Here is a 12,999-nt window from a genome sequence, read left to right on the forward strand (position 1 = left end):
TATCATCTACTGGGTCCACTCTAAGCCATCCTACTCAAATACACTCCAAACCCAATGATTTATGAGGAGTTCAGTTATACCCACGCGTACAGAAAAATTAAATTTATAAATATTTAACAGTCATTGCGGCCACTTGTGAAAAGAGCGCTGGCAAATTTTTCGTTCAGAAAATGTCAAAAAATATTTAAATAGCCGTGTACATAAGTTAGATAATATATACAATATATATATTTTTTAATATAATACTCAAAGTAATCAATAAAAATTTAGCGTAGAACGTTCTATAAAAGGACTTACTTGTCACATCATTAGCGTTCCATATTTAAAACATCAAATTTTAAAAATGGAACGTTAATGACATTCGAAATTAAATAACGTATAGGGTGTACCTCATATAGAATGTGACATAAAGCTATAAAAACGAGATGAAAATGACTTCGTCATTTAAGCTGTCATGAACTTCCGGGCGCGCCAAAACCATAACCATGGAAAAAAATAAAGTAGACCATTTGTTATTCAAATACAGTCATGTCCAAGGGTCAAGTGCCTCATTACAAATCTTTTGACAAAGTATAAGAATAATTTATTCGCAAATCTTCCTCCTTATACAAAGCATCTTAATTAGAACTGGAGGAAGTTATCAAAATTCATATCAATGTTAATTTGACCTAGAATTAAGCCTAATTTAATTTGCACGATCATGCTTTCTTTCATTTTTACGAATCGTTACATTTTTCTGTTGTTTTAGTAATTTATTATTTTATCCTTAAACAAATGGTGTAATTGATTTTTGAAGTTGAAGCTCCGAAAGTGTTCTAGGTATTCATTATTTAGACAAGGGTTCGTTTAGATCTAGAACTGATTATTAAAATTGATCATGGATTATTATTTAATAATAATAAATAATAAATATGAGACAACATCACATACATACATTACTCTGATCCCAATGTAAATAGCTAAAGCACTTGTGTTATGGAAAATCAGAAGTAACGACAGTACCACAAATACCCAGACCCAAGACAACATAGAAAACTAATGGTAATTTACATCGACTCGGCCGGGAATCGAACCTGGGACCTCGTAGTGGCGTACCCATTAAAACCGGTGTCCACACCACTCGACCAAATCGTCGTCAAATTATTGTGTTGAAATATAATGATTGACAGCATCTAATTACAAAATTTAAGTTTTTAGTGTGTTTGCCAATAAATTACATTGAAACTATAGAAGTGATCAATCTCATTTTTGATCTTTAACAATAAATATCTATACTATATATACTTCTATACTAATATTATAAATGTGAACTGTCGCTCATTCACGACCAAACCTATGAACTAAATTTTAGAAAATTTCGTATGAAGCTCATTTAAACTCCAGCTAAGGATATACTACTCTTCCTAATCTGTTAGTGATAACTAGAAGACTAATTAAATATAAAGTTCAAAATGAAAAATTCAACTTTTTAAAAAAAACACCTTCTTAAATCAAAGAAGTTTTAATTTCAAAACAACATTGAAATAATAACAAATATGTTTTAATATTATGGTCTGTATAATAGCATATATAAGTTATATTTACCTTAATGTTAATGTACTAAGTTCAGTATTTACATCTGTTTACAGCATGTTAAACTCAAAATAAACACGAGTAATATAGCAATATCTCAACTGTTGGTTTCAAAGTATGTGAGAAAACGTAAATATTTCTTCATCTTGGTATTAACCTATTATGGAATTTGTTATTCAAAATATTTCACGTCAGTTACCTCCAGTACAGTACCTTACATATACCGACACAATGCATTTCCTAAAGGTAATATCGTAGCCTTCTACAGCGCTGAAGCCTTTTGTACTGGGCACTTTGCTTACCCCAGCGTTAAAATACAATATACCCGGATAGTACCTTTGATTATTAATCCAATAACCTGACATAGCTTCTTAAGTTACTTTAGAATTACTTAGAACGTAACAATAAATAACATACTAAAAGCGTTGAGTAAATACTTACGGTTAATTTATTGGTCTATAAAAATAAGAAATATTTATATGTTTCTTTTTTAAAATGTACGATAAATTAATAACAATTACAGTTTTTAAGTGTCAACTGTGAATTTACGACTTAACAATCAAGTCACACTTCTGGGTACTAGGTATATGGCGCTGTCAAATATTTGGAATTTCTACATGGCAAGATTCGCTAATTTTATCATATACTGCACTAAGGTTATATATATTTAATTCGTATATATATTTAATTAGTATCACGGGCAATTGTTTATTCTATTTCTTTTATGATAAGTATAGAATTTTCTTCTAGTGGTTTCGCTGTTATAGGTATTTATATATAATGTAAATAAACATTAAATATTGCCAATATAAGTAATTGTGTAACAATATTTTATAATTTAGCAATACCTTAATTTGTGTAAGTGTGTGTGTGATTAGTCGGTAAAATCTCTATATGACTCAAATAGTCTCTCCGCTTATTTTAATCCGTAAATACTTCAGCAACAAACAATGTGATGATATACTAATTAATTCATTTGAAATTCCTAATTCATTAAATGTTTAACGCATATATTAAAACATTCCTTTGTAAAACTATGTATAATATATTAACCATCCTCTTCTTGGTTTATCTCTAATTACCCAACGTTTTTATCTAACCCTCTTATAATAAAACTAAAAGTGTTATGAGAAACATAAAAACTGTCTAAGTTTTCCACTAAATGTCTTATCACAACAAGAAGATATTCCAGTTTATATCTTATTTTAACCTTATAAAGAGGTACACAAACATAATTTATTCAGGACATGGATTAAAATAACAGACTCATACAATTATTAGCTAGATTACATTCCTTACTATGTGTACATGGCTTGCTCATTACAATACTACATTTAATTTTGATTACTCTAAAACGATTGACTAAGAAAATAAATGAAATGAAAATGATATAATTTGAACAAGTATTTTTTAATTGAATATATATACGGACGACCTCCGTGGTCGAGTGGCGTGTACACCTATTTTCATGGGTACCCCACTCCGGGGTCCCAGGTTCGATTCCCGGCTGAGTCGATGTAGACTATCATTACTTTTCTATGTTGTCTTGGGTCTGAGTGTTTGTGGTACCGTCGATACTTCTGATTTTCCATAACACAAGTTCTTCAGCTACTTACATTGGGATCAGAGTAATGTATGTGATGTTGTCTCATATTAATTAATTTATTATTATTAAAATGGTATAACGTAACAAAATATTATGTGTAACTAAATCAATGTAAATAATTATAACATCGTATCTTATTCTATATTATCTAGTATGCCAATATACATAATATATAAATCCTTGTAAAGTGTAGTAGCTTAAAATATTTATTAGTGTGTAGATATTTGTATGTTTATGACTATGACTACACCATCTACCCAGATTATGGCTTTTCAAATCTCTCAGTCTGAAAGGAGATGCCTAATTAGTCATAAGTCTGTCAGTTGTTCAAGACATTAATTTTATATTTACTCCTACTATATTTCTATAACATATGATTGTTATGTACAATAATTAATCATGGACTATTTGAATGTTCTATGTCTGTTTGTTTGTATGTCTATATCGTTCCAAAATATTCGAAACCGATTATGTGACGTCGTTACAGTAAACATTCAAATCGAATGAAATTGCAATAAAACATTAAAATCGAGATATATTTTATTCGTAAAGGTTCTTTGAATCATTATTTCACGATATTAATTAAACTCAAGGCTATTAACGTTTCTGAGTGGAGATTCTAAGAAGAACCAACAAGTAACAGCAGTTATACACAAAATTTCAACGTAATTTTCTATAATTCTACCACTTAATAATTTAATCAACTGAAATTGTAATTAGATATTAAGTTATTTCGTATTTACACATGATTGAATATTTAATTAACGAAGCGTACAAGTATTTAATAATTCGACTGAAATTTCTCATCGACAATTAACAAAATTCGGGAATCAAATAAATTTTGTAATATTATCCTAATAATTAGAATATATATAAATGCTTGCAAGCTGAGATGGACCAGTGGTTAGAACACGTCTATCTTAACCGATGATATAGGGTTCAAATCTCGGCAAGCACCACTATATATATGTATGTGCTTAATTTGTGTTTATAATTCATCTCGTGGTCGGCGGTGAAGGAAAACATCGTGAGGAAACCTCCATGTGTGTAATTTCATCGAAATTCTTCCAAGTGTGCATTTCATCAACCTGCATTGAAAGAGCGTGGTGGAATATGTTCCATACCCCCTCCTTAAAGGGAGAGGAGGCCTTAGCCCAGCAGTGGGAAATTTACGGGCTGTTATTTTACTTACTTTACTTTAAATGCTTATTCTAAAAGTGTATGAGAATGCTGAATTAAAGTTTGTCTATCTTAATGTCTGTGCGTAATTTATCTAGATCTGCCTTATATTTAATGTTATAGATGATCGTTTATATTACACTTATAATTAATTGTACATCAATAGAAGCCTGGCCCAGCGATTAAAACATGGCGTCTTAAACTATGATTGCCACTTCAAACGCAGGTACTGAAATTTCATGTGTATAATTTGTGTTTATAATTCTGTATGTCTAATTTTCAAGAAATTGTGCCACATATGGATCCACCAAGCCGCATTGGAACAGCGTGTGATATTCTCCAAGCCTTCTCGTCAAAGGCAGAGGTGGCCTTAGTCCAGCAGTGGGAAATTTATAGGCTGTTAAACTACGCTTTCATATTTCAAAACATAACATTACTGTTTTATTTTGTTAACAGCCTTTTTAGAGATTTATATTGTGCTTGGAAGTAACGACCCTGTTTTTAAATGTTACAATAACTAAATCTTTTGTTATACCGATTATCCCGACTACAGTATTTAAAAACTACTGTTAAATAAAAAACAAAAGGCATTTTATTTCCGTTCTCGATTTTTCGTACGTGGCTCATGTACTGAATAATAATGTATGAATTTTAACAAAAAATCTTGGTCCTTTACGTTCCTTATGAAACTGCGATTTTTCTTTTATATTCAACCATTCTTAGCCATGAAAGTAACATCGATGAGAAACTTGTAGGGTCGTTTGATAATCCGCATAATATGTGATAATAACTATTTTTTTTAGGTGTATATAATCATTGAATTTTAACAAAAAATCTTGGTCCTTTACGTTCCTTATGAAACTGCGATTTTTCTTTTATATTCAACCATTCTTGGCCATGAAAGTAACATCGATAAGAAACATGTAGGGTCGTTTGATAATCCGTATAATATGTGATAATAATTATTTTTTTTAGGTGTATATGATCATTCATCGTAGGATTTCATATAACTGGTAAAGTAGACACGTCGATTATAATTATTTTCATTTACTATAAGTTGATAGTCAGGTTCCAGAAGCTTTAAATAGACTTTAAAAACATAATGTAATGTATTTTTTGCCATTAGAATATGATAAGTAAGTGGTACCTACATAGACGAGTATACAAAGCACTAATAAAGAAAAATATAATCCCTTGACGAAAATAGAAAAAATACTGAATTATTTTATCTTTATTTATTTATATGTGAGATTAATAGTTCTGATTTCATCTATATATTTCATTTATACGTTATTTACTGTAGAATTATCAACGCATTTCGAGAAAACAGCGGTTTTTAACATCATAAAGCGGACGCGATAGCGCCGCTACGATATTTTCCAGCAAAACTTATGATGAAATCAAATCCCTAGAGGATTTATAGTTTAACGAATTATTAATCTGATTATTGGGTTCCGTAGTTAAGCTGCTACAAACCCTCATAATTCCCTGTCGTCAGTCCATCCATTTTGACTACCGTAAACTTAATATACAGTGTTTCATTCATACAATATAATATCATTTCATTATAATCAACACTGTAGGTATTAATATATTTTCTGAGGTAGATATGACAAGTTCCTTAGCATGATCGTCAGCCGACTTGACTATGTATGTCAATCACTGTTATTCAATATCTAACGGAATGTCGCAATAGTGATTATTAACAGTTTTTCTTTTTATTTTTCGTGCTGACACGTGGATAAGAAAATTGTAACAAAGTGGACATATTGTCTGCTACAAATGATATATTATTATTATTATTATTAAAAGGTGTTAACATGCCTCAATTTTTAAGCAGTAATCTTATTTTGAAATTTGCAGGAAAATTGTATTAAAAAAAATATGTGTGTTATAGTTCATCTCGTGCTTTGGGATAAAGAAAACGTCGCGGGGAATTACTCGTAACAGAGCAATAAAGTTATAAAAAGTCTTGGAGAGATAAGACCTTTTTCCGGTGGGAAATTTACAGCTGTAAAATTTTTTATATAAAGTCGTCACTTCATAAATACGAGTCGTATGTCGTGATAGTTTTACAAGATGATACTACAACTTGAAATTGTAAAATGCTCGTAAGAAAATCTAAAGTTAGCTATCTGAAGTCATTTGAGCACACATTTTAGTAGATTAAGTTCCACGCTGTTCTATCCTCAATGTAATGTCATACAAAATAATTTACTACGAAATAAAATATCGTCTACAATAATAAATATAATAACGTTTCCAAGACTTTTTAAAGGAAGTAGATTAAAGAATGAATGAGATCATAGATTGGGCTTTTTTTATCTCATATTAATCATAACGCACATGAGGTAATTTCTTAAGAACGAGCGTCAAACATTCTCACGCATGCCTTTAATTTAGTGTGGAAAGGTGTGCCTTCGTGAATGATTAGATCTGTTTGTATATTTGCATACAACAGCCTACTAGTCGTAAAATATCAAATAAACTATTATTTTAAACATTTTATAATTGTATACAGTACTCCATGATAAAATTTAACCATATCAAATTTGATTAGTCAATAATGACGTCATAGATGTCATTATTTCTGAAGTGAATGTTTATAATGTCAGTTCAACATAATGATCATTATTGACAAACACAAATGACAATTGTAATGATGATTATGCGATATAAGAATGGAATTGTCACAAACAACTCCATTATTTGATTTAATTTTAAGCAAACAATCAACTATCAGAGTAAACACAGCAGTAATTGCTACTTTGCTAGACATATATGCTTCAATCGGAATGACGGTAGAGTAAAAAGCTATAATACGAATAATAACGCACCTTTGTATATATTTTAAAAGATTTGTTAGTAAAAAAAGTATATAAGTAAGCTTACATGTAGTCAAAAGTCAAAGTAAGCAGCATATTAGTCGTACAGCTGTTGTCCATTGCCCCACCTTGGGCGCCAGTATTAACTATAGCAGCTATTAATGAAAAATAATTTGTAAATGTTGCTAAATCTAGACTAAGCCATTGTCTAGAACCATATGCGTAGTATTTTTGTGCCAAATCATGATCATGAATGAATTGTGATATGTATTAATGTATGTCATAAATGGTAATTAAAAAATGAATGAAAATTTAATTATTGGCAGACAATATCTTACAAAGAATTGAGAAATTAAAACGAAAGAAAATGTTTACGGTTTTTTTTATAAGAAAAGTTATTTCGAAATGAGTTGGCAAAATTAAATTTTTAAATACGTGTAAAAACTGAAATATTTAAGTTAAGCACTCGTTCAAATTTTGCCCTTGAATCATTAAAACGGCGTTAAGTGAGAAAACCTTTAAAACGACGGTAAGAAAAAAAATAGAGTTTTTTTTTTTAATTGAGTAACTTCCAACTACGCAACATATCAAATTTCATTTTACATGTATTTTTCGTTTAACTTTAAAATCAAAATATGAATAAAGTATTTAAGTAGGTTTTTACAAGCATAATCGTCATTTAACAACTATATTAAGTGAAGCTAATACTGGTTCGAAATGTAGATTCGAGCGAGAAGAACCGGCTAGAAACTAAAAAAGCTAGTTACTCTTTTTCAACATTTAAAAATACAAAGTCATGTTGATTAAATACAATAACATACGTATGTAATATAGCCAGCTCGGGAGTCAACAAGAATTAACTCCACGATTTTTTATCATCTATTTTTACAAAACTGACGACCATTTTTTAGGCCTATTTATAGTTTAAACTGTACAAATTCCAAAAGATGAATACTTAGCTCTATTCAACCAACTCAATCCAATATTTCCAAAACATTAAGACACAAGCAAAAATTTAGTTTTACCTTAAATCAAAATATAATCAAAGATCAAATAACATCCTGATACGAATGTTTTCAACAAAGGGTATCGAAGATTTTTCAAATATAGGAAGAAGTCAGAAACAGAATCCTGAAGCTGAAGAGTTTATTTACTCTTAGGCAGTTTATCAAGATAAATCGTTGTAACAATTTATCTCGCTGACGGAGTGAACCACAACTAATGAGCCAACGGTTCAACCAAGCACTACGTATAACGAAAAGAGTTTTCAAGGAGAACATAAATTGTTGTCCAAGATTTACGTCGGGATGCAATAATTGTGGAAGTATTTTACAAAGTTTGTATATAAAGATAACGTTTGAGTATTATGCATCTACTAGTAGTCGCCCGCGGCTTCGCTGGCGTTATAGGGTGTTGGTTGTCTTGAGTCAGGTAAAAAGGTGGCCTATTCTATGTGTGGAGTTCAAGTTTGCTTCATACCAAATTTCATTCAATATCAGCGGTTTGGTCGTGAAAGATCGACAGACAGACAGAGTTACTTTCACTTTTATTATATATTAAGATTATTGGTAAATGTACAATGTCAATGTTTATTTCATTAAATCTTCGTCACTTATAACCGAATTCCTTATAAGTTGTTGGAATAAATTTCGTTTATTTTTTAAATGTATTTGAGTAGGTTGGTTGAAGATTAAGTCTCAGTAGGAAGCTCATTATATAAAAGTATTTTTTACGTGTAATTAATTATGCTATGAATTTTACTTTTCTTTAGTTTTGATTAAGAAATCTTAATAAATAAGAGAGATTCTTTTATGATATAGCGGACGAGCAAATGGGCAACCTGATAGTAAATGGTCACAATACAGAGTACTGCTATATGTCGGTAAAATATCTGATGACTGGGTGGTACCTACTTAGGCTTGCACAAAACATTACACCCAAGAAATGTAGATAAATATAAATAATTATCATAAAGTAAGTTGAAATATAATATTTTAGATATCTTTCCTAGATAGTTGAAACAATCATTATAACATTTAAAGTAATTACTAAACGTTATTAAATAAAGTTGATATGAGTATGACAACAATGTCAAAACAAAATTAATTAAAATAAGTATATCCTTACGTGTTTGTTCTAATTGGAAATTTATTACGAAGGTAAGTCGAGTCCATGGCGTATAATGTAAATTCACTACAAGTCACTATACTTTATTTATACATATATTTTATCCGTCTAGTAATGTGGGGCTACATAAATGAGCCGTTTTATCAAGACGTAGAATTGTGGGAGATGCAATTTGTCTTCTTGACATAGAGCACCGCAAGTTTCGCTCACTAATGAGTCGGCCTGAAATGATACCGCAAGCTTGCCAGATTACGATGAAAATGCATTCGAACGTACGAGATTGTGTCAGACTATTGTAATATATCGATGTGATTGGTATATTAGTAAATATAGATGTAAAAATTCGTAAAACCGATCACATCTGAATTAAGTACATCTTCACAATCATTAATCTTCATTAATTTCTTATTCGAAAATCTCTATGCAAACGTGTAATTTGTAACGTCAGATAACCAAGTATTTACAATTGACTGCTGATGCTACATTTAAATTGTGTCGTGTTATACACATTTTGTAACTTATTGGTACAGAAGTTGATAGATATTTATTATTATAAGTTAACAAAAAGGCCTCACGATAATACAACAATAACATCGTATATAGGCAACGGCTTGACAAAAAATAATATCTCCTTACGATACAAAGCCTTGATGTTATGTTTCTGATGCTTGTAGGTTTACTGGGTCGTTACCTCTTAGAAACATAACAATAGCAAGTATGGTTATAAGGCGGTAAGGAAAGGTAAAGTAGCATGTAATATTCAATTCAATAGACGATAAAAGTTCGGAAGGAGAAGACACGATAGTTGTTCTACCAGATATTCAGTTTGGAGAAACCCACGTGTTCAACATTTATCCGATACACATAATATTCAACACTATTAATTCACGACTTGCTTTTTCAGGTTTGTACACAATCATAAGATAAGATTTACATCATCAAATACCTAAGCCAATTCGGCTCTGGTATTGACCATGATGATCTCTAATATATATAGAATTGGAGTATAATTCCAGCAATTCCTCAATTTTACTAAAATTAAACCATTATTATTTGCATTTATTTGATTGTGTCAGACTGTATACTATCGATAATTACAATAGTGTTTTTGGAATAATAACAATAAAGGCAAATATTATGGAAAGAAATAACATACTTATTGACACCCACTTTTATATTAAGAAAGAATAAATTGTTTCACAATTTGAAATTGGCTATTTATATAATAATTTTGCACTCGTTTATCTAGTTGCTGGCCACAGGTCACTTAGATACATATTTCTCCACTGTCATAAAGATATTATACTAGTTTAATGTTTTTCTAACAAATCTGTATGTGTTGAAGATTGATATCTTCTGTACTAGAGTTATTGGCAAATAAATATATTATTAAAATATATAGATAATAAGTAATCAATCTCTGCTTACTTCTTTAATGTGTGTTTTACACTGGTTAACTCTTTCAATCGAAACGTAAAAATGTATAAATCACAAAGTTTCAGTCTTTCTGTTTTATCCTAACGTAGAATAGTCTGGATACATAGAAGCCAATTATATATTTCTATAGTCATTATTCTATTTGTAATCAACGAATCATTTTTCTATTAAGAGCAACAGCTATATATAAATTTTTAATTACCTCTATTTTTATTCAGTTACAAAAGAACAAACTAAAAATACTATCATATGTGTCAACTTTATTATTATAATACATTTTGTTCTTATTTTAATAGCTTGGTTTGCCTGTCTACGCATGTCGTGGTTACCTATAAATATGGTTATTGTTAGATTAGGACCGCTCTGTACAATCATTTTATTCACTATAATATGTTATGTTAGTGATCCTCAAATAAGATATTTTCTTTTTGTTTATTAAGCACATATTGACCTTAACTTTAACCTTATCATTAGTTAAATTGGAATAATTAATTGCCTCCACTCTTTTGTTTTAATAAACATGTTCTCATTATGTTCAGAATATAAATTCAAAAGACTGAATTTTATTTTAAACATAAAAGACCACGAACTCGTATTGCGACGCTAATTTCATAATTATAAAATATTCCATGCAAATGTGTCAGAGTAAAATGATTTTTGTTCCACGCTCAACATGTAGAAACAACTTAGATTTAAATAAATTACAGCCGTGTCCTGTGAATATTTAATTTAGCGACGTATTCATATACGTGCTCAAACTTACCAATAAACAGGCCAAAGATCAGTAACACGACCATTTTTAGAATGTCACACACTAAACCATCATTCACATTATTTAGAACACTTTTAAAAAGCACAATATCACTTAAATATATTTAGTCGTAATACGCGGCGAGGAGGTTTCACGTGAACAGACGTGCGGCCCCTCCGAAGGCTGAAGGCATACTGGGGGTGAACGATGATAACAACTTTGAAAAGAGTTGCGCAAATACTGAATTATGAAAATTATGTTAAGTTAATAAAACCTTGACCAATAAGGTTAGGGGTACCTTTCTTAGTGAATTTACCTTCATATACATGTAATTTTATTTTCATGGTTCTGTATTGCTGAAGTTTAGATATGAACAACAAAATCTTCATTTACTGCTGTACATAGTGAACTATGTATGATACTGTATGCGTAATCAAATGTTCATTTGAAACCATTGTAAACGTGTTTTCTTGTAAGTCTCTTCCTTTTTCCCTGGAGTTTGTATGTAAGTGTATTTATGTGTGCTTAAGGAAGTACTCGTGTGGTTTCCGGCTAAGTACAATTGAGCAATCACAACCCAAGCTGAGGTGTGTTAAAAGGCGACCAGGGGAATCTGTGTTACGCTCGTAAATCAACACTATAATAACAACGATACTGTTATATTACTACGTGATATGCTGTTTTGATTTATGTTTATTAATTATAAATTAATTATTGTAATATGACCTGTTATTAAAAGAGCCAGCTGACATTATTGAGTAAAATGTTTTCTACATTTTGGCATTTAGTAAATAATTAAACAAAAAAACAATATATTTTTTAAATTTAGATTCTGAATTATCATTAAATTCATATTTTTTTAGTAATATCCGTTAAATTTAGTATATTCAAAGCAACTAATAGTCTTGTTAATAAAAAATTATCGAATAATACTAGACACAGATAAGAGCCTTGTGGAACTCCTGATGTTGCCACAAATGTTGACTCAAATCCCCACCAAGTTGAACCAAAACCATATCAATTTGTGCTTAAAAAACATAAGCTTCAACATTATTTATCAAAACAATATTACACAAAAACACATATTAATTTTTTCTCGTCTTATCACCACTAGAGGGGTTTTATTTATTTCTTTTAAACTGGAAATCAACACAATATAAATGTATATATTTACATAAAGGTATATTATGTGTATAAATATATATATGGATTGTATTTAAATGTCAATAGCGCAAAGGTTGACGCGCTGCCTAGCGATAAAAAAGGCAAGTTCGAAGACCCTTTGAGCTATTATCCAATCCACTCTTAGCACAAGCTAAATTTAAGAGGTAATAGTAATAAAAATAATTCTTTTCAGTTGGGCATTGCTTATATTTTTTATAATATACGTAATTATAATCCTCCACAATTTTAGTAAAATCATCTATACTTATATACGTAATATTATAAATGTTAAAGCATCTCTGTTTGTCTGTCTGTCTGTCGTTCTTTAACTGCCAAAC

At 30.1% G+C, this 12,999-nt stretch overlaps 1 protein-coding gene across 1 annotated transcript in view; it reads right to left on the bottom strand.

Moving 5' to 3' along the window:
* LOC124530097 overlaps positions 1 to 11,677 on the bottom strand; it is a 136,344-nt gene extending 124,667 nt beyond the window's left edge. The window contains exon 1 of the mRNA XM_047104095.1: positions 11,510 to 11,677. Coding sequence (XP_046960051.1) covers positions 11,510 to 11,543 — 34 coding nt within the window. The 5' untranslated portion in view covers positions 11,544 to 11,677. The remainder of the gene's footprint in view (positions 1 to 11,509) is intronic.
* Between the last annotated feature and the right edge of the window lie 1,322 nt (positions 11,678 to 12,999).

The sequence above is a fragment of the Vanessa cardui genome, chromosome 5 (genome assembly GCF_905220365.1).
Source record: "Vanessa cardui chromosome 5, ilVanCard2.1, whole genome shotgun sequence".
Classification (NCBI taxonomy): Eukaryota; Metazoa; Arthropoda; class Insecta; order Lepidoptera; family Nymphalidae; genus Vanessa; species Vanessa cardui.